The sequence below is a fragment of the Pteronotus mesoamericanus genome, unplaced genomic scaffold, assembly GCF_021234165.1.
Source record: "Pteronotus mesoamericanus isolate MK-2021 breed Mesoamerican mustached bat unplaced genomic scaffold, CSHL_Meso_final contig_65, whole genome shotgun sequence".
Lineage (NCBI taxonomy): Eukaryota > Metazoa > Chordata > Mammalia > Chiroptera > Mormoopidae > Pteronotus > Pteronotus mesoamericanus.
This window is the reverse complement of record NW_026555228.1, coordinates 3,318,362-3,341,374: the sequence shown is the minus strand read 5'-3', so window position 1 is coordinate 3,341,374 and position 23,013 is coordinate 3,318,362. Positions and strand designations below refer to the sequence as shown.

General features: G+C 44.7%; 2 protein-coding genes across 2 annotated transcripts in view; one reads left to right on the top strand and one right to left on the bottom strand.

Annotated features, from left to right (window-relative positions):
• The window catches only part of ARHGAP6 (Rho GTPase activating protein 6), a 422,919-nt gene that overhangs the window by 179,927 nt on the left and 219,979 nt on the right, over positions 1-23,013 (top strand). The window lies entirely within an intron of this gene.
• AMELX (amelogenin X-linked) overlaps positions 7,833-23,013 on the bottom strand; it is a 119,084-nt gene continuing 103,903 nt past the window's right edge. The window contains exon 5 of the mRNA XM_054581171.1: positions 7,833-8,249. Within this exon, the coding sequence (XP_054437146.1) occupies positions 7,833-8,249 (417 nt within the window). The remainder of the gene's footprint in view (positions 8,250-23,013) is intronic.

The following is a 23,013-nucleotide window of genomic DNA, read 5'->3' as shown; positions in this document are numbered from 1 at the left end:
CCAAGTGATTCTGTTTCAGTATATTTTGGGGAGGTCCTCACAATCTGCTTTTAAAAAAATCTCACTCCAAGTGATTCTGATGCACATGGTCTTGAAGACCATCCATTCAGACACTGATTAGCCATTTCTTTCTGGTCCCCTTTCTTCTTGCCTTATCTTCTGGTGAAAGGGAGAAGAACCCTTATAATCTTCGCGGGTAATATCTTTCCATATGTGCTATATGTATGAACATGAGGAAAGATGGTAACCAAGGTTGAAGTAAAGAAAAAGCCCTAGTCTGATGCTTAGATTCTAATGTATTAGAGTTATTTTGACCAGAACAGTTTTAAATGTAAAGAGTTTCTCAATCTTAGTGCCACTGACATTTGGGGCCAAATAATTCTTTGCTCTGTCTGTATGTATTGGGAGCGGGGTGATTGGCTTGTTCACTGGGAGAAGTATAGCAGCATCCGTGGCCTCTACCTGCTAAATACCAGTAGCACTGCTCCCTTCCCCCCACATTGTGACAAGAAAAAATATCTTCAAATATTACCAAATATGCCCTGAGGGACAAAACTGCACCTGGTTGGCAGCTACTTTTGTAAAGCATGGTCCCAGAGAAAGAGAATCAAGAACTTAGTCTTGGAGCAGTTTCCTCTGGTTGGCCTCGTTGCACAGCCAAGGCTGAAAAGGCCTTGTTAAACTGTTGGTGTTCAACTTTTATGTACCAAGCATTCCTTGGGGATCTGAAACTCTTTGGCTCATACTATTTGGTGGATTAATGAGATACAGAGAGGTTAAGTGACTTGGCATGCAAAGGACGCTCTGTTTCATTCTCCTCGTTTTATTACACTTCTGACAACAAATTCTCAACTTTTGCCTTGTATGTTCTGTTCCTTCTAAAAATGAAATCATAATCACAAAATAGATTAATTGGAGGAGGGGGCACCATTACATCTGAAATTGTTTTGGAAGTTTCAGACACCAAGGTAATGCCAGGTGACATCATCATTCATAATACTGCTGAGCCTTCGAAAGTAGTAGTTGTGTTGTGTGAGTAATCAAGAGCCCCAAAGGACTCCGTAGCTTCCAGTGTGGATCACACAAGTGGCCGGTTTCTACCTGTTAGCCTGCTCACGTGCTGTGTTGGTAGGGAATGCCTCGGAGCTCGGCTGTACTCTTCTGCTCTGGGGAAATTTCTCATTGTTTTATTGGATGGTGCAAGACTCACTCCATTGATAGAAAATTTGTTGTTGCTGTGAGGTATACTACTAAGTGCAAATTATTAAAGGGTGAATTTCTTACGTCTAGGGAGGGTTTCTCAACTTTGGCACTTGACATTTTGGGCAGGATAGTTTTTTGTTGTGAGAGGGTGGTGTCCTGTGCATTTTATGATGTTCAGCAATATCCCTGGCTTGTACCCACTAAACACAAGTGGCAGCTGTCTCCCCATACTCCCTACACAGCAGTTGTGGCAACCAAGAAGTCTCCAGATATTTCCAGGTGTCCACTTGGAGAAAAAATTGTTCCCTTTGAGAACCAATGGCCTAGGAGATGTGGATGGGGTACTGGCAGTGTCTGCTCCCTTCCCCCTTGTATAAGAAGGCACCATGTCAATCCAGGGAATGACTTATCAAAGAGTCTCTCCTTTGAGATGTCCTGGAATGGCCTGCAAAGAGATCTGGACCCAACTTCCATTTACACCTTGACTCCGCCATTTACCAGATGTGCTAAGCAAGTGGATTACCTCTGTGAATGAAATAGAGGTAGTCCTACTTTCCAAGCAGTATTATTCCAAGGATCCAGATTTGCTGTTTGCAAAGCATCTAGTTGGACAAAGGGCCGGTGCTCAATGATAAGTGGAATTGTTGTAGCTTCACACAATAATTCTAGCACCAGAAGCTCTGGTGCTTTCATGAGCGTCTCGCAGGCTTCACCTGCTTGCAGCAACATGCAGGGGAAAGGGGTTGGGGTGGAGGAAATAGACTAACATTAGCATACGGATACAATGAAAAGTAGTTCCTTGATTTTCACTGTTTGGGGGGCGGGGGAAGTCGCCACCACGGGGGTTGCATGAAGCCTCTCCTTTTTGCTTAATGACTCGAATAGAAATTTATTTTAGAAACATCTCTCTATGGATACTTCTTAAAGGGCACGCTCGCTCTCTGGCTTCAAGGCACCGCGTAGTAATTGTTCAATGAAAAGAACAAAATGGCGAGAACTGGACAAACCAAAGATACCAAACTGAACTTATCGTTATGGTCAGTTTATCCCCACCTCCCTCCCTCCCTTCTTTCCTTGCATTCACAGATCGTCGCATCATCAGCTCTGCTTGATATACAGCGTGGGGCAAAAATAGGTTTACAATTGTTCATATGAAAAATAATACAATAATAAATAAACGAGAATACAAGAATAAACTGATTTGCATACTCACAGCTAGAAATCTACTTTTGCCCCACCCCGTGTAGCTTTTTAATAGTCTTGGTAGCAAGGGTCAAGGCTGAGGGCAGTATCACTAGGTCACGCAAGCGCGTTCTTTTCTCTCTTCTATGTTCTTTGTCACCACAGTCCCGGGTATCATTCTTGGGACGCCCAGGAATTCCTCACTCCCTGGTCTTTGGACCCGGTTTGTCTTCAGACTGGGATTGTCTCTCTCTAACTTATCTGGAGAAAGGAATGAAAACCTCAGTCTTCCTTGGATTTCTCCCATCTCCATATCCCTGTTAGCGTTAACCCAAAGGGAAGAATTATGGCTGTGGAGCAAACTGGCAACTCCTTTAGAGGCACTTCCCTTTACAGTTGGGTGGCTAAGAGTCCCCCCCACCCCTGCGCGGTGTGCTGAACGGCTGCCTAATAAAATGTCCAAAGCATAACCAGTGTACCCATTGCTCCTACCTGTCCATGTGGATGGGTCAACAATAGCATTTCCAATTCCTTGAACGCCTGGTAGGTCCTCCTTCATTTACAACAGAAATGGAATTTTGGACGAGGAAGACCTGAAGCTCCTTCCCCATCTCTCCTTCCTGATCCTGGTGTTTGATTTCCTGAATTTTATCTTTGTAGCCTCATGAGAAAACCTAGAAGAGAGACAACTCTAAACTATGTTCAGTCTTTATATAAACTATGTTCGGTCTATTTATACTGTAGTGTAAATAAAGATTCTAATTGGTACAATCTGTTTAGAAAACTCTTGGGCATTGTCCAGTAAAGTTGAAGATATGCATTCCTATGACCCAGCAATTCTGTCTCCAGGTTTGTGCCCTATAAAGATGTGTGCATGTGTGCACAAGGAGATAGATATGGGTGACGATGTTCGGGCAGGAGCCTCACACTGGGGAGGGCACAATGTCCACCAGCAGTTGAAAAGCTAAATGGGGCTAAACACATACGAGGGAGTACTGACAACAATGGGAAGGAATAAGCTACAGCTACATACAACAACGTGGAAGGACCTTCAAAACATAGCGTTGAGTAAAAGATGCCAGACGTAATAACAACATGCTTATGATCCATTTATATAAAGTTAGAAAACAGGCGTCATTAAGCTCTAAGATTTATGGACGCCTAACTTCCTAAAAGCAGTGGTTCTCAGACAGGGATGATCTTGTCCCATGCCCCCAGGGGACATTTGTCAATGTTTGGAGATATGGTCAGTTGTCCTAACTCAAGGAGGGAGATAATACTTACATCTGGTGGGTAGAGGCCAGGGCTGCTGCTAAACACCAGGATGCATAGAACAGCGTCACAGCAAAGAATTATCAGTATGGCTCCAAAAGTACAAGCAACAAAAGCAAAAATAAACAAGTGGGATTACATGAAACTAAAAAGCTTCTGCACAGCAAAAGAAATAATCAACAAAATGAAAAGGCAACCTACAGAATGGGAGAAAATATTTGCAAACCGTATATCTGATAAAGGGCTAATATACCAAAAAATATAAAGAACTCATACAACTCAATAGCAAATAGAAATAATGTGTGGACTTCAAATTGTTTAAGATTTAGGTTCCACTTATAAGTGAGATCATATGGTATTTGTCTTTCACCACCTGGAAAAATGCAAAAAAAAAAAAAAGAGTTATTTAAGATTGAACAGACCTCTTAGAGTTCTGCACAACCTTCTAGGTCTCTTCTTAAGTCTTGAATAAATGGACTGAGAACTGAAGAGGTGTATGATTCACTCTGAGGTTAATTTAAGAGCCTTCCAACATGGACTGATAATTTCTTTTCTTAAATGTTTTGTCCTGTCTTCCTTAACCTTTCAAACACAGAAAAAACAGCTCTTTTGCACTTGAAAATGTAACTGCAACTTAACGATGACAATTTAGCAAGAAGTATGCTAGCAGGCAGAAGTCATTTCTAAAATGTAAATAAAGCAGGTCCTCGAATAATGTTGTTTTGTTCAATGTCGTTCCATTTTGTTCTGATGTTGATGAGGAAAAAAATTGATTCCCACCGGAGCCACTGTCTGCGTGGGGTTTGCATGTTCTCCCCACATCTGTGTGTGTTTTCTCCGGGGACTCTGGTTTCGTTCCACGTTGCAAAGATGTGCCTGTGGGGGGAACTGTCGTGTCTACATTGTCGCAGTCTGTGTGAGCGTGGGCGTGGGCGTGAGGGGCCCTGGCAGCAAAGCGGAGCTGGCCAGGTGGGTCCTGCCCGCTGCCCCGAGCTGGCTCCTTGACCCTGAACTGGGCTCTACGGGTTGGAAAATCATTCTTTTACTTGTGTTTGTTCATCTTTCACACATGTGTGTGTAGCTCCCAGGTATTTCATTGTTTCCCATTAAGAGTGTTTGGATCTTTATTTAGAAATTTGGTGATGTTTTTGCGACAAGAACAATGCTGTAGGGACGTAACTCTTGTTGATATCAATTAGCCGATGGTCAAATTTGATTCATGATATATTGTTTCACTTAAAGCCACAGTTTCTAAGAACCTATGGATGACATAAAGCGAGGACTTACTATACACAGTTTGGGAATGATGGATTATTTTTGGCTTACGATAATGCCATTTAGTGACTCAATACACTTCCCAAAGACAGAATACAATCAAAATCTAAGACGACCCAATTTTAACATGGAGGCGACTTACTTAGGGGTAATGACCAAAGGACTAGGGTTAAGGTTTTTTTAATTCAAGGACCCACGTTGTATTGTTTATATATATTAATAACAAAAGAGATCTTGTAGGGAAAGGGATTTTAAGTTTCGAGAGCTTAACTGCAGGTATGACAGAGGAAGAAGTCCTAAGGCTGGAGGGTTCCTCTTTCCATCTAAATAGAGCAGAGGTCCCTGCAGTGGAACCATTTTGTAGACAGCCCTCCTTTGATGCCCCAGCTGCGTTCTGCGAAGGATGTGGTGCATGGTGAGGCTGGTGCTAGTGTCCACCTTATTCTAAGGGTCTTTAATACCAGCTTTAAAGGTTGCGTTCAGTGGCAGAGCAGAGTGAAAGTGGAGAGGGGACTTTACTGGGTCATTTTGCTTGCTCTGTCCTCCCACATGGCAGAGGAAAAGGCCTCGTGGGCAGGGCAGGCTGCTCGGAGAAAGAGACCCGGGCCCATGGTGAAATTGACTTTCCCTTAAGACAGGCCGCCCTCTGGGTGGAAGTTTTTGTTTTGGGCAGGGGACTGATTTTAGGTTTAGTGCGATTGTTTGCTTCTTGCCATTTAAAATGCACAGACCGAAGGGGATAAAGTGCCCAAATCTGAACCTGCCGCTCAGTGAGCTTTTCCATATGGGCGTGCTTGGGGAGCTGCGATGCAATTAAAGGCACAGAGCATTTCCGGCGCTCCAGAAGGTCCCCTGCATCCCTCTCCATCTTGGTAGGCACTGTTTTGGCTTCTATGACCGTAGATCATATTTACCTATTTCAGTTCGATATCTGAATGGAAATCCCAGAATAAATAAATGCAATCTTACAATATGTTTTCCTTTGTATCTGATTTCTTCCTCGCAACAGGATGTTTGTGAAAACAATCTCTCGTTGTATGCCTCAGTTCCATTTTTGTTTCATTGCCAAGGAGAATTCCATTGTGTGGATACACCACGGTTGGCTCATCGTGCACCAGTTCATGGACACTTAGATCGTTTTTATTTCGCTGATTCTGCCTGAAGATATTATAAACATTCTTGTACAAAGGAGGTCATTGGCCCCCATTTTTCTCTATATCTAGGAGTAGAATTGTTGGGTCAGAGGGTAAGCATTTGATCAATTTTAGTAGATATAATCTTAAAGTTCTCTAGCAGATGAACTGTCATGGGATTATGTAGCAGCAGATTCTTGAGGGTACCTGTACCCTAGGCTTGATATGCTTAGTCCTCTTTACAATTATGCAGCCAGGTGTCTTAAAATATTATATGCCAGTGGGTGGTCGGTCTAGCGGCTCAAACACAGGGGCCACGTCCTATTTTCCAACCCTCCCGCCCCCACAGAGCAAGTGGAGGGCAACCCTGAGGTGGAAGTTCAGTGAGGTGGAACCCTGAAGAATTGACACAAACTACCCAGAAATCCATCCTCCGCTTGATAGCCCCCGGTCTTGGGCTTGGATTGGTTGATTTCACCGGGACTGGAGTGTTCACTCTGGCTCCAGACTCTGCTTTTGTCTGGACTCAGCCTGCGGGAGGGTGCCCGGAAATCAGCGCTGCTATGCCTGGGGAGGGAGCCGGTGCTCTTCTCCACGGGGTTTGAAAGCACAGGTTTCCATCAGGGGACCGCAGGCCGGAGGCCCGTTTTAAGTGGTGCTGTGAACCTCTAGTGTGTGCTCACAATGATTTGGTTTACCCAGCAGCATTTGCAAATCGCGTCTGTTTCCAAATCCTTCCTATATCGTTTTCTGATTTGCTGCTAAGAACTAAGACACAGAAAGCAGCGCTTCGAGGACCCCGCCCCGCCCAACTCAGATCCAGCCTGGCACCAATGCCAGTCCTCACGTTCCAGCATACTTTTCGGGACTCCCCATTCCAGGGGGATTCCCCAGACATGCCTAGGTCCTGCAAGTTTCACCAAAGTGGCGCGGCGGGCGGCCACCCTCTAGCCCGGCCACCCGTCCCTTAGCAGTTCCCCCAGGCAGCGTTACTTGGCTCTTCTCAGGCCTGCCCTCTCTTAGGGCTCCCGCGGTTGAGACTTTCCCAAAGGAGGGCTTTCCGAACTCTGAAACTCCGCCCTCCGGGAAGCGGGTTCCCAAGTTAGTGAAAGTCTTTCTTGGAAACCCAAGCTCATTCTCTGGCTGGTGTTGAAGCCTTGCTCAGGGGCGGGGTGGTGGGAGGTAGGAGCCTCCGCGGCTCTGTCACCTGTCGTGGGCACGCTGGGTCGCTGTAGCCATCAACAGCTGGCGGCAGCAGCCGCGACGGGGACCCGTCAGGCGCGGAAGGACTTAAGCGTCCGCCCACCGCGACTGACTCCGCCGCTCCCTCCTCTCTCCCCCTTCTCCTCCTCCCTCCTCCCCTCCCCTCTCCTCGTCCTCCTGCTCTTCCCTCCTCCCCTCCTCCAACTCCTCCTCCTCTTCTAACTTCTCCTCCTCCTTATTCTCCTCCTCCTTCCCATTCGCCGCTGCCTCCTCCCTGTCCCTCCAGCTCCACGGCGGGACGCTGGTGCCCTGGGCACTTAGCACCGCGCTCGGGGCGCACGGAGCAGTGCTCACGGCCGGGGTCTGCCCGGCATGGCCGTAAAGTAAGGGGACCTCGGAGAGGCGCCGCGACCCCAGGCTGCACTCGGGGGCTCGCCGCTCTTCCTCGGTAGCGACATGGGGGACCCGGTGTACCGCAAGAAACCGCAGCTGCACTACGCGGTGAGTGTCCCGGAGCAAACAGGCGACAGGGGGCGCCACTTGGCCGGCCTGGGAGGGGACAGCTCATTTATGGTGGGATCCGTGGCTCCCCAGAGGTTTTCGGTGGTGTGGGGTGGAGTGGAGGGTGCTGCGTGCGTCACCCCCCACCCCACTGTCAGCTGCTCGGAAACTCAGCTGCCTCTTAGAAGGGGAGCCCGTACCCCCGGAGCCCGCGGTGGCCGCTGCGTCCGGGGCCAGGGGCTGAACCTTGCTACAGCCTCTCTGGTCAAGGCTGAGAAATGGGGCTCCCAGGGCTGGGCCCAGGTTGGCCCACTGAGCCTTTGGGCAGATAGGCTGCAAGAACGGGAACAGAGCGGGCTGGAAGGTAGAGCCGTTTCGTGATCCAAGCGAGTGGCGAGTGGACTCGCAGGAAAAATGCTGCCCGGTGCGTTGGGGTGCAGCCAGTTTCCTTAGAAAGAGGGTGTGCATTTCCCTCTGAATCTGCAGCGGGACGGAATGTTGCACATTATCTGGTTAATGCAAGAGGATGCCAGGAGGTCTTCTGTCGGTACCCTCTCTTCTCCCTGTTGTCTCAAATAGTCCATAAATATTTATTGGGGACCCACTGTGTTCCATGCACTGTGCTTCGCGCTGCGCCGGGGTCCCGCAGACCATAACAGACCAAAACCTCATAGGATTTGCTTCCTTTAAGGAAGGAGTCAAAATTTCGAGGTTAATGACTGATCGACCAAATCCAGCTTCTAGATTGTTTATTTTCGAGAGAGAGAAAAGAAAGAAGACAGAAAAGATCATTCTGAGGAATGAGTACTGAAAATTCCGAATGCCACCTCCAGGAAGCAAGCAGGGAGCCGTGTTAGCTTACTACAATCTTTGGGCATTTAGCTTCCAGTTGTAAGATGTGTCACTTTGAGACAGGACATTGCAGTTGGTCTGTCATCTGCTACTTTATTGAGTTTTCCTTGACATGATTTTCCCTGTTGAGATTGGACATGCTAAATGCCAAGTTTAAAAATCCTAGAGAAGCACGCAGAATGTTAAGAATCGTCAATACTTAAAATAAAGCAAAGACAGTTGTCTATCTGGAATTCGTGTCCTCCAAAATGAACTCTCCACATTAAAAAAAAAAAAAATTTCAAGAAAGGAGTTGAGCTGGCCAGGGGTGGTATGTACAGAGTTTCCGGAGCCGCCGTAGCTGGTGCGTGATGCTGCTGGCCAGGTCCTGGGTCAGCTGGGTCAGCTGGGTCAGCTGGATCAGTTCAGGGCCGTGGGGCTAACCAGGAAGGAATGTCTGTTGGTTCCCTTTGCTGGTCTGGCAAAAAGAGGTCCTGAATTAGAAAATCGTTAAGATCCCTTCCCAGGTGAACATTCTAGGAACCTATGTTTGTTCTTTCTCTAGTTTTGCCAGAGTTATATGCCTTCAAATGACAAGTGAGCTATGAGTAAGTTACTAATGCTTGGTCATTTTTGGGGGGACACCAGGGGCTCAGCGATTGTGCCTTTTAACATGGTGTTAGGGGTACCTTGTTTTCTGCAGAGGTTTCCTTGCACAGAAGGACCCAGAGCCTGTGCTCAGGATGCCTGTTCAGCCTCGCACTCCACCACCTTTTCCAGGTTTTGAAATTGTGGGCTGGTGCCCTTTACTTTGTAATATAACGTCTCTATACCATTTGTAAGATATGGAGGAAAGGTAAGAACTGACTCCTTAATTTTAAAGAGTAGAATCTGTCTGTTCATTCTATGAATGATTATTGCCTCGATTGTGCAAGTAAACCCAATACATCACAAAACTTAAACATTTAAAATTATTTCCATTCAGCTGTCTTATTCTCCTAGAAGCGTAAACTTAGAGACAAGTTCATGCTCATGTCTCCTGTTGTGCTCTGAAAGTTTGCTGATGAAATAGCCCTTTATTCTAGCATGGCTCACCACCTACATATTTTCTGAGTTAAGGCTATAAAAAGGAAGATTACAGAGGGAATGTGTTGGCTTTCAGGCTAGGAGAAATCACCTGGATGCGCTGAAGTTTCTTACGCATACTTTAGGGGATGATAAGGCAGCAGCATTCAGCAGCTCTGTATCAGTCACAAGTCAAAAGAATGTTCTTTATTAAGTGTGACCCGTTGCTTTTCATATTAACATAACCCTCTATGGCTTATTTCCTGTTCTAACACTTCACTCTTCTCTGCTACCCCCATTTTGGTTTAGGTTATTTCAAAAGCTTGTTTTGCCTTTTAGCACAAATATTCCTCTTAGTTCTTTGTTCAGCGCGGTTTTGCTCCTGGGGTCTTGGAGGCTTATTTTCCTTTTTATCCGCATCTTCCTGCCAAAGAATGACCGTCCATGTGTCCTTAGTACCTGTTGAGCCTCTAAAATATAATTGGAGCACAAATATTTAATGTCCTTCCTTTAGTGCTTTTTTCATTTGTCCAAGATGAGACTGCGTAGCAGAAAGCAGTGATTCACATTTTATTCATTCATCAAACATTTGTCGAATGCCTGCTGTGTGACAGCTATTGGGTCAACTTTCCAAAGAGATGAGCAAGTAGTGAAAATGTTGAGTTGCTGCGAACTGTTTTCCCACATTCAGTTTCTGGCGACTCCATCCTTCCAGCTGGGCGTCATCCTTGACAGCCTTTTGGTGTTTTGATCATATTTGCATTTGGAACAGGCCGCTCTGGACCCAGGGTGGAGTTGGGGCGAGGAGGAGCCGGAGTGTGTGCACCGTGGCGTCTGGGCCGGGGAGAGATAGTAGAAGATGACCTGCCGGGGATGGCGGCTGGGCTGGAGTGGAGAGCAGTCGGCATTTTTGAGAGCTGTTTAGCACGTGAGACCGGCCAGACTTTGTTTAGAGGGGCTCCGGAGATGCGAGAGTGTGAGGGCCTAGGACGATATGCATGAGTCAATGATTTCCCGGCAGCGGTTCTGGAGAAACTACAGATCATAGTATTTCTTTTATCTTTATTGTCATATGCAAGTTACAAAGTGTTCGGGCACAGCCTGAGTCAACGTTGGCCTCACATTCAGCCGGTGGGTTAGACAAGTTTTCTGTTTCATGGCTGAAGAGATGCAAGCTTGGTAGAGTTCAGCTTGGCACGGGTGACAGAATGGAGAGCTTTATTCAGGTGCCCTGAGCGCACAGAGTTTGACTGACTCCTTAGGTAACTGAAGTAGAAGAGCCGAGTGACCCTTCTCGTTCCCCCTTTTGTCACCATAATAAACCAACAATCAAATATGGTACCTTAAGTGCCTTCATGTGACTATCCATACTGCTGAATTATATGGCCAAATAGCTCTTTAACTGGACTGGTAGAGATAAAAAACGAATTTTAAAATCTCCATTAAGTTCAGTGCCATGTCTTTATGTCTTTCTCAGGTTTTCTCAGCTTCAGCAAAAAGAACATTTTGGGCAGGAGAGGTTTTTTTTTAAGATTTTATTTCTTTATTTTTAGATAGAGGGGAGGGAGGGAGAGAGGGAAACATCAATGTGTGGTTGCCTCTCATGCGCCCCCTACTGGGGACCCCGCCCACAGCCCAGGCTTGTGCCCTGACTGAGAATTGAACTGGAGAACTGTTAGTTTGCAGGTCGGTGCTCAATCCACTGAGCCACACCAGCCAGGGCCGGGCAGGATAGTTCTTAGCGGTGGAAAGGGCCCTGTGTAGTACAGTATATTTAGCAGTATCCTTGGCCTCTACCCACTAGATGCCAGTGGCATAGTGTCCCTCCGCCCCCTAGATGTGATGACCAAAATTGTGTCCACACGTTGCTAAATATCCCCTGGGGGAAAAATTGCCCTCACTTGAGACTCATTGGCCTCTTTGATTTTCATGCATGTTTTTAGGAAGACGTTACGATTGCTGTGTGGTAAGATGTGAAAAGAGAAGACATGGTAAATGCTCTGAGTACTACATACACTATTCTGTGAACAAGCAGAATGTCAGAGAGAGGCCAACACCAAGGTTTACCGAGGGCCTCAGACACATAAAGATTCATGCTGCTTTCAGTGATCACTTTAACAACCATCTCCTGCGTCTGGTGACCCCTAACAGGTCTCTTGGCCTGGTTACAGATGACATTCACCTGCCTTCCAGAACAGTCTTCATATGCTTTGTTCTCTGGACCGCAAACAAAATATTACAAACCTTGATTGTCTGCCAAGATCACGTGACTTATGTCGAACTTCATGACAATATATCCAATTAAGTATGGCAACACTTTCAGTAGAATTACTACACTGAGCATTAGTTTTAGAAGAAATGATCAGAGGACATTTGGAGCAGCTTATGAATGTTATTGTCCCGAGCAGCTTCCTGGAAGAACACACTTATTTTCACCTCTGTTCTATGAAAGGGGAACAATATGAAGCTTTCCTGATGTGCCTGGCAAAGAAAAATCTATGCGTGGGTGATGCATATTCTCTTCATTGAGGTGTAGTCAAGAAGCAGGGGCTCCCCCTGATTTGGCGCTGGTCTCCGTGGGGTCCAGCTGTCAAGATCCAGCCACTCTTGTCCCTGGGACCTGTCTATTTCTGTGCTCCTCTGTTGCTGACCTCACTTCCTGTTTGGTGCAGTCTCTCCGCCATCTGTGCTCTTAACCACAGCCTTGTCATTAAATGCTGATTGTTCCCTTGCTCTGCTCCCCGCCCCCCCACAAGGAACCCCTCGGAAGGGCTGAGTTGCTTACCCTGAAAGGGAGCCTCTCTTCACTCCAAACAGTTAGGTTTTAATATAAATGTTTCCAAATTTGTTCTCTATGCACATTGGATTCCCAAAGACTTTGAAGTCATTAAGTTCACTTCTGAATTCCTTGCTGTTGACTACTGGATACTCTTTGGTAATTCTGAAGACACCAAGAACTGGGCATTGTCGCAGGGCGGAGCTGATACGAATCAGCTGTCATCCATCAGCGCTGCCAGTGCAGACATCTTAGGGAATTGAGGAGCGTGGCCTGGAATTCACTTTTATCCTGTTTCCTTATTGTTTGTCTCCTCACAAAAGCAAGCATTTTGCAAGTTGCAAATAAATAACTTATTTACTTGTTAACTCCTCTTAATATTAATTAATATTAATGAAGAATTATATTAACATTAACTATTACTATAAGAAATTAACAGGTATCAATTATGATTATTAACTGCTCCAGTTAACACCCCTGGTACCATAGATACCTTTTGCACGCTCCACCACCCAGCGTGCTTTCTTTTCTGCTGCACTCAGAGCTTTTCCTAACCGTGTGGCCTCTTTGGTCTGAACTCCAAATCATTTAGGAAGCCACATCTCCCATCCTTCAGAACACTTCTAAAGCACCACGGCTCATTGATAAGTAATCACATTCCTGTTGGGCTTTGTGTAGCAGAGATACCTGCCAATCACAGAAAAACAAATACTTCCCTTTGTCTTTTTTTTTCTGGTCATAAGCTTGTATCATTTACTTTCCCTGTTCGGCGCGTTGCGATAACCCTGGACTTAATGCACTGGAGCCTCAACTTGGCTGTGATATTATTGTGCAGTCATATGCAGTCTTCATTGGGCTTTTGATTCTTCAGTTGCCCCTCACCTGGATCAGTCTCGGCCCCTCCTGTCTCAGGAAACGGTTGGTTACTTGGTTAGTTGTCAAGCCAGAACACCTAGAGATCATCCCGGATGGCTCCCTTCGCTGCATCCCCCCCTTTCCCGCATCCCCCAGATCGAATCCCTGAGCCGTCCCTGCCAGGTCTGTTTCACAGCACTTTCCAAATGCATCCTCTTCTCTCTACCTTCACTGCCGCCACCGAAATATGAACCCTTGGCATCCGACGTCCTCACCGAGGCAGCAAGGTAACCTATATTGCAACCATGTGGCCAGTGAGATCTTTCAAAACCCAAAAATCCAGTCATGACATTTCAATGTTTAAGGCTCTCTGGTTGGTTTCCCTTATACTTAGACGAATATCTTCATCCATGACCTTGGCCACCCAAGGCTGCCTGTCTGACCCTTCCTGCTTCCTAACGCCCTTCCTCATCTTACCACCGCCCAGTCACACTAGTGTCCTCTCTGTTCCTCCTATGTGACCGGTTCTTTTGTGTTCTGTAAGTTGCAGAAAAAAATGTCACCTTCCCTGACTCCTCTCTCCAAAGTGCTTCTGACTGTATAAGTACCATTGCTCATATCACATTAGCTGGTCTAGTGTTGTTTGCATCACTGATTGGTATTATACAGAGGTGGCAAAAGTAGGCTTACCGTTGTGAGTACATGAAACAGAGTTGATTCTTGTATTATGACTTATTAATTATTATATTATTTACCGTTAGTAGTATTAACGTACTTTTTCCCACCCCTGTATATATACAGTCATTGTTTGTCCGTCTCTCCCTACTGGTGTATAAGCTTATTCATTGCAGAGACCCAATTATTCTTTTCCTAGCATATCCCCACTGCCTAGTGTGGACCTGGTACAAGATAGGCACCCAATAAATACCTATGAGCAGATGAATCTGGCTGCCTGGGTGATTTTACCCAAGTTACACATCAGGGGGTTCAAAATTTCACTCATTATTAGTTGATATTTGGAAAAAAATATATCGTGTTCAGGGTTTTACTCAATTTCCACTAAATGAGAATCTCCAAAGCCTGAACTTGGAATCAAAACTTTAAAGAAGGTTTCGAGGTGATTCTGATATTGGCCATGTTTGGAAACTACTGATTCATCCATATGGTGAACCATTTACCATTCAAGAAGCCCCTATGAAGTCTAGGATTCAGCAGCAAAGGGGATCCCAAGAGGGCAATCCAGTACTTCACCCCAGGTGACTCTGAGGTAATGCAGTTCCTGTTTTCCGAGAGGTCTTTTGTTTCATAACCTAGGGTTCATTTCCACTGAATTCCGTAAGGGTTCAAGAGGCCTAGCAATGCTTTCTCTGCATACCATGGTCTGGCAATATGTCCCTCAGCATCCGTTTTCGAGGTAGCCTAAGTCAGTGGTTCTCAACCAGGAGACACTGGGGAATTTCCAGAGGTAATGCTTGTTCTCACAATTGACAAGGGGGCACTACTGATTTCTGGTAGGTGGGGACCTGAGACACCGCTCAACGCCCTACCGTGCACGGCGCAGGCCAGCGAAGAATCACCTGGCGCAGATATCAGTAGTGCTGGATGGACAAACCCTGACTTACATGCATCTCTGTAGACATCAAAATCTTTACTGTTTTTGAAAATCATTTTGAATCGAGCTCTCTAAAATGTGTTATACACATTTCCCTGCTATTTAAGAGATGGAGTTCACAAAATGTTTGTTACTTATTCTGCCTGCGAGTCCTGGTTATGAACAGCGTGTTCCACATTGTGCGGGGCTCAGCCTGGGAAGGGCGACGGTGGCCCTTCCAGAAGCTTCAGTGTTTTGCTTTGAGCTCTTTGCTTCTTCTCGCCTCAATTCTGATGCGCTTTGAAATCTTGGGCCTTATTCCTTAAAGGCCTTCTGTCTTCTCTCCTGTGTGAGACTTTAGCTGCCTTCTTGATTTATGCATGTATAACGGCCCTGTCTAATTCTCTCTCTTCTGATTCAGCTGGAATACTAGTTTGTTAACATGGTAGTCCTGGGTCTAAAATTAGTAGTCATAATCTCCAAAGTAAGATGTGAGGGTTTCTCAGAAAGCCTTCCTGTGTGCACGTTGCATCTAGGACTGTATGTGAGTGAGAAGCCAGAGTCCACTTTTGTCCAGAAAACACTTGTTGAGGATCTCCCACTCTCAGAAAGACACTGAAAGAAAAGCAGAAGAAAGAATGGGGGAGACAGCCCTTCCCAGCTCTTCCCTCTCCATACCATTGGGTTGACGGTCTCCCAAGAAACCCAGGGTGGCAGGTGTGTCGGCCTTCTAACTAGTCTGCTGTTGGCAAGGATTGTAGGGTCCTTTCTTATGTCCTGGCCACTTCACAGAATGTTAACTAAGCACAGTCTGTTTTAAATTGTAAGCTCCGAAATGAGGGGGAGTAAATATAGATAAAGATCTTAGGTGCTTGCAAAAAAAAATTTGAACTAAGATCACCAACATTTACACATGAATACCATTAATATCTTTTAATGTACTCCTCAGATTTTCTGGTTCTAACCTGACTCTCAAAAATCACCTTTTCTGAGTGATTTTATTTTTAAATACATTCTGAACACTTAAAAATGTAACGGTATGTCAAACATCAGGGACTCCCACCAATAATGATATGGTACTGCTTTCTTTATTGTCGTGGTGACTATTTGGATGTGACCATGGGACACTTCTCAGTTTGAATAAATTATACACAAAGGATAAGACTAATTTGTTCTTTCACGTATGGTCATTGTCACCCAGGGCTCTTTTTCTAAAGATGTCATGATCCTGTGAAATGAAAAGCAGTCAGGATTTTCTTCCCTATTCTTTGGTTATTTGGCACATTCTTAGAACTCTTCTAACTTTAAAATTTTTATAGTAAAATTTGAGTGTTTGGAGCGTCAGCTAAACTAGATTTCTGCGATGAAGTTTTCAGATGATTTGGCATTGTGGCTCTGAGGAAATGTGCCATGAAAACCGCAAAAAACTTGAAGATGAATAGACTTGAAAAAGGTTTTTTGAATGATCCCTTTCTGCAGCTGACTGAAATATCTGGTAAGGAAATGTATGAGTCAATCCAAGTTCAATAAAGAGGCTAAAAGCATCTCGCCCACACGGGGAGCACCTGTGCTGTGCACTTGCTGAGCTTCCCTGTGCCAGGTGGGTGCCACTGTGCATGCGCAGAGCCCCCGGCATTTCTCTGAATCCAGACTAGCAATAGTTTAGCAAGAAAATGGAATTTTGAGTGTGCTGGAAGAATTTGAAAGTGGTACCACGCAGTATTATTTTGTAAGTATGGATGCACATGACCTTTAACAGTCCCATTATGATGTCACTTGGAAGGTATAAACAAAATATGTAACATAGTCTTAACTTTGATCTCAAAAGAGAAGACATTTTTCCATCCTAGCTACTGACTCACAGAGAAGGGCATTGGATCCATCAAGATCTCAGCAGGAAACAGGCTGGCGCGGTCAAAAGGGCTTAACCTAAGCGAGAGGGGAAGGGAGGGAGAAAGAGAGGGAGAGAAACTGTCAACATGTGGCCGCCTTTCACACCCCCCTACCAGGGACCCAGCCCGTAACCCAGACATGTGCCCCAGCTGGGGATTGAACTGGCGACCCCTTGGTTCACAGGCCGGCGTTTAATCCACTGAGCCACACCAGCCAGGGCCAGGACTTTCCCTAAGGAATGAACAATTACTGAAGTGTCAGTAGGTTTAAGGAAACCAACAAGGGATGGTGAAGCACCCAGTGATTATCAATAGGGGGAAACTGGTACTATGAGGACACGGGGAGGGACCAGTGTACCAGAACTTGGTGACTTCCAACCTCAACTAGAAGAGACGGTGGAAAGGCGCACCAGATTGCAGCAAGGGCAGGATATGGAGAAGGAGGGGCGGAGTGGGGGGACAGATGCTCTGACCTCTTCATCTTCCCGCTCTCCCATCTTACTTTCTTAGCGAACCCAACCAGCTCATTGAGATGCCGTCCTTTGAGATGAGTCTTGCAAGGGTCAGGTCAGTAGAGAGAAGGGAAGACATTTTTGTTTTGTTGGTCAGGAACTGGGGAGAGAGTTGGCAAGTAGAAAATATCCTCCTATGCATGTTCAATCTTGTTTGGGGTTCACTTACATTACATAAGACCCCCAATTCCTCAGTGTATAGAGGACTCCCAACTTTCTTGGAGTACCTCTCTCCTCTTCCCTGTAGGTAATTATACTTACCACATTTATACTACTAATGTGTCATGCCTAATCCATTCATATGTGATGGGCATGTCTAAGAATATTCACATTACAAGCCTATTCAAGTACTTACTGTTCACTTATTATACAAGGATATATTTTACATACATATTATAAATAAGTTAATATTAAGAAGCTCCATACTTAATTCAGAAATGCTTTGGTCTAAATGTATGAATATAAATTCAAATTATAATAGATTTATTTCTCCTTGTAGCCCATTAGGATAATGTAATCTAATTTATTTTCCAAACAATAAAAAAGGAAGGACTGGTTTACCTCTTTTTCTGGTTGATGAGTAAAGAGCTTTAACCCTTAAAATTACACATCAGCTGAAATTGGTAGCGACTCTTATTTGTCTCCGGTTAGGGAGTTGGTTAAGAAGTGGTTGGAACTGAGGACTGCAGTTTAACCACTGTGGGCTCCAGCTAACTTAGCAAAGAGAAAACTTCCTTTTCAACCTCCACTGCAGAAAGTACCTCTTGTTTGAGTTAGTTCCTCCTTGAGGCCCCTGTGCATCCACTTTCATAATATCCATCTTGTTTGCAATTGCCCCTTTAAAGGCCATAGTTACTACAGAACTGAAAAATTCTAAGGGGGCAGAGGCCAGAACCAGGGACCTTATCTGGACTCCATACCTTGTGCCTTATGCTTAGTCTGTTTTGTTTTGTTTTTTATCGTCAGCATAACTAATGATTTATGAGTAACTAATGATTACTGAGTTCGAGCTCTTAGAAATATGTAGGCTGACTCACAGGAATAATAATGGTCGCCAGTGTTATCGAATGCTTTCCGTGAGCCCTAGACTTTCTCCATATATTATCTCATTTAATTCTTAAAAGCATCCTGTACAGTAAGTCCTATTATGATTCCCATGTAGAAGATGAGGAAACCAGGGCACTGAGTTCAAGCTTGCTTTGGGGTCACACATCTGTGAGGGTCACAGGGTGACACTCAGGTCCTTGTCTGTTTGACTCCCGAGTCTCAATGCCTGACCCATTGCACAATGGCTGCCCATTAAAAATGGCATTGGGTTGAGATGATACGTTTGAGATGACACTTTTAAAAACTCTTTGTTTTTTAAGAATTGTGAACTCATAGGAAGTTGCAAAAATAGCGCCAAGATTCTTTGGTACCCTTTGTACAGCATCCCTTGATGATAGCATCTTATCTAACTACTGTACAATGTCAGACCTGGAAAATCGACATTGGTACAATAGCACTAACTTGAGCAAAAGCAGACCTTGTTCACTCAACAGTTTTTTACATGCACTGCTGTGTGTGTGTGTCTGTGTGTGTGTGTGTGAGAGAGAGAGAGAGAGAGAGAGAGACAGAGAGACAGAGAGAGGCAGAGTTTTAATTCCATGTAATTTCATCATGCGTATAGATTGGCATATCCACCACTATATCCAAGATGCAGGACTGTTCCAGAACGCCCTCATATTGCCCCTTTGTAGTCACACCCGTACTGCTTCCTACCTCTATTTCTAATCCTGACAACGACTGACCTATTCCCCATAAAATGGCACCTTTTTAAATTACCCCCTCGGTCCTTCTGGCACAATAGGGACATTCCTGTGTTCGCTGATCATTTATGCCAAAAAGGTCCAGAAACCTAACAGAAGAAAGTAAGGTGAATTGATAATAAGATCAGGGAGGATTTTGGTGTTCTCATTGTTAGAGACATATACAACCACAAATAAAGGACATCCTGTTTGGTATTTTTAGCTGAGTGTTGTGGTAATTTTGTAATGCCAACTCTTGTTTTCTCTAGCAAAGTGCTTCTGATGGAAGCACCACAGAGTTTAGCTCCTGCATGAATGCTCCACTCACTCTTTGCATGGCTGTTCTCACGAAACATCCATTTCAGGAATGACAACCGCGTGGCTGAACTTGCAGCAGCTTGGAAAAGGTACATGAGAGTTGGCACCCTGCCCTCCACAAGTATTTATGAACAGGGACAAACACAAGCCCCTCGTGTATTTGTGGTAGCCGCAGCCCAGTTGTGCTCTGGAGAGCACAAGGGTTATGTAAACCCCGGCATTCATGGTACACATGCATCTTTATCCATTCATGTGAAGGGCGTGGCAGTTCATAGACCTCTTTTGGGGAAAGTTTGAACCTTATCAAGATTAGCTGGTTCAAAAAAAAAATCCACAATAGCTGTTTTTATTCGGAATGACTGCAAAGTGAAACCTTATCATTGGGACACAGTTATAAAGACTTCCTGCATTTATTTGGTTCCCACTATTTTGGAAAAAAGGTGTAAAAAGTGCTGATGCTGTCTGATTCTGCAAACATAGGCACACTCTTAGTGGATACTTTAATTATTGTACAGTATTGTGATATATTTTTTTCTTGATCTTTATTAGAAATAGAGAATGTTTTTCAAAACCTAGATATTCTTGGACTAACCTGTAGCTTTTAATTAGGGAGGCAGGTAATGCCACCATTCCTTGCTGTGTAGGTACTTATAGCCCATTGGAAGGAGTCTGAAGAGAATTGGGGAACACTTCTTTATTTTGGTTATCATTAAAAAGAAATGAAATGTAGAACTCCTGGCATGTATACACACAAAATGGTGCTTCATTTAGTAGCCGTGTTACCTAAAATGTAGAACTGTGTTTGTATCACCACACTTTGAAATTCAGTGGCTTCAAACAACCATTAGTTATTCTCATGCATCTGTGGGTCAGTGGCGGTTGGCTTAGCTGGACAGAGCTCTGTTGTCTGACCCAAGGTCAAGCTGCCAGTCCTGTAGGGCTTGGCCCCTTGGTCACTTCTGCTCCATGTGTTTGTTCTGGGGCCCAGATTGGTGGGAAAGCACGTACCTGGGGAAGCGCAGAGGTACAATATGAGAAGTGGAACTGGTTAAGGATTCTGAATTAAGAATGTCTTAATGCATTCTTAAGGAGTCTGGCATGCTCACGTCTCTACCCACCTGCCATCGGCCAAGGAAAGTCGCATGTTCAGACTTAGCATCAGTGGGTGAGGAAGCCCACTCCCTCCGTGACGGGCTGTGGCAGATGTATGAGAGCTTCAAGGTGTGCGGGAAGTTGTAATCAAATTCTCCTGGAAACACTCATGTTTTTAAGCAGGTTCACATCTCTCTCTCTCTCTCTCTCTCAGTTTTTTCTTTCCCTATTTGGTCAATGAGTTCCTTCTGTCATGAATAATGGTACATAATTATGACTTAATTAAACAACAAAGGCAGGATGATGGACCCATCCCACTGATACCAGTCCCCACAAATCCACCTTGATTGGAGGTAGACAGAATACATATCAAGGAAATATCATAAAAATAGACCGAATGATATTAATGTGTAAAAGAATGGTCAAAGCTTTCCCTTGTTTCCTTTTGCTTCGGAGCTCTGGTTCCTCTCTCTCTCTCTCTCTCTCTCTCTCTCTCTCAAAAAGAAAACAAAATATTCAGAATCACCTCCCAGGAGATTTTTTTTTAAATCTGTTTTGATTTGCTGGTGTCACTTGAAAAAGATTTGTAAATTTAACTCCTGTTTTAAAACCTAGAGGAAATTGTGGATGTGGTCATTTTCAACAGGAAAAAAATATGCCAATCCTTTACTTCAAACAAATCAGAGCCAACATTTGGAAATTAGCTTGTTATTTTGATCAATTCTGACATGTAAATATAAGCTAAATTAAAAATAATGCACAGATACAAAATTTCCTCTTTGAAGTTGAAAACCTTGCCCTGTCTTCCTCCATGATATCAATGGATCGGACTGTCGCCAAATCCTGTTTTTGCTTTCAGTGTGGTCTGTAGGTGCTCATACCTAGTAGAACGCCTGCTAATCTTCAGGCACTCGATTGTCTAAATCAAGGGTCAACAAGTTATGGGCCACAGGCCTGAATCTGGACTGCTGCCTGCTTTTTTATAGCCTGCAAACTAAGAATAAGTATTATATATTTAAACAGTGGGGAGAAATGAAAAGGAGACGGGTTCATGATGTGAAAAATATATGCAATACAAATTGTAGTGTCCATGAATCGAGTTTTATTGGAAAGAGCTATGCCTATCTGTTTACATATTGACTGTAGCTGCTTTCATGTTACAGCAGCAGAGCTGAATAGTTCCAACAGACTGTATGGCAGGCAAAACCTAAAATATGTACAGCCTGGCCCTTTCCTGAAAAAGTTTGTGGATCTCTGGTCTAATGCTCTGTAGCAAATTACCACAGATGCTGTACATGGGTCTAACGTTACGTAAGAACGAGGGCAAAAGAAAGGAGGCATCCATACACCTTTAGTGTGGAGGGGAATGCTGGGTACATTCAGATACTGATAAAATATCATTGAACTTTCATTTATTCACCAGTACATGGAGAACTAGGTATGTGTCCAACATGAAAGGGAAATGTCAAAAAAGGATAATATCTAGTTTCTGCTCTTAGGCTTCCTCTTGAATGCAAAGTAAGGTGTACCCATGTGAAGGGTACAGTGTGTGAAATCTATTTGCTTTGTCTAATTCTCTAAGTCACCAGAAAACTCTGGAATTTTTAAGTTAACCTAGTATTTTTATAGCTTCTTCTGTAAATATTCTAAGGAGAAAAATTTTCATGACCGGTTCAAAGCAGTGAATTGAACTCTGAAAAATGTCCTTACTCGTTGGTTAAAATGCTTGTTCCTCCTGTTTTGCAGTTGCGATTTTTACATCAGTGCATCCAGAAACCTGTCAGCCAAAACACGTAAAGGGCCTCCAAGAGCTAACCCTAAAAAGACCACCGCCCTGCTTTTCACTCTATAGCTCACCGAGCGCTCAGCCACGAGAGCTGGGCTGTGAGAGACGTCTGGGTCCTGCCCGCGCAGTCCATGTTTTGCTAAGGGAAGTGGCCCCGTCGTACGCTTTGTGATGTTTCTTTTGGCTGACTCTTCCACATTCTTGTGACCCTTCGAGTGGAGATGTCTTTGCAGCTTTAGCCCCACAACATGGCCCCCCACTATCATTTCCTGCAGGTCTTGTCCTAGGTCTCAGCAGCTTCCTGAGTAAATGGCACCTTGGTGTCTCCTAAGAGGAGCTTTGGAGGCTCACAAAATCTGGTTCCCACCGGATAGGAAGCATAGTCCCCCTGAGTCGTCTTCTCCTCGGACTTTGCAGTAGGCTCAGCCTGAAATTCTCTTCAGTTCCAAAGCAAGGGGCAAGGTGGGGCACGGAACCGAGAACCAGGAAAATGCCCCTGGGGGTGGGGATCAAGTGACCCCAGAGGAGGAAATTCCAGTTGAAAATAGAAACCGGGTCAGCACCCTTGTGCGAGCCAGTAGAGGACTTGGAAACCAGCAACCTGGGGCCTGTGAAGGCTGCTACCGAAAGCCCATGGATTGGCCTGGATAAAGATGTTGTGTTTTATGGCAGTAATTGCATGGTGTAAACCCCAAATGAAACATGATTCATCCACTTTCATAGTTACACTGGGCTAGAA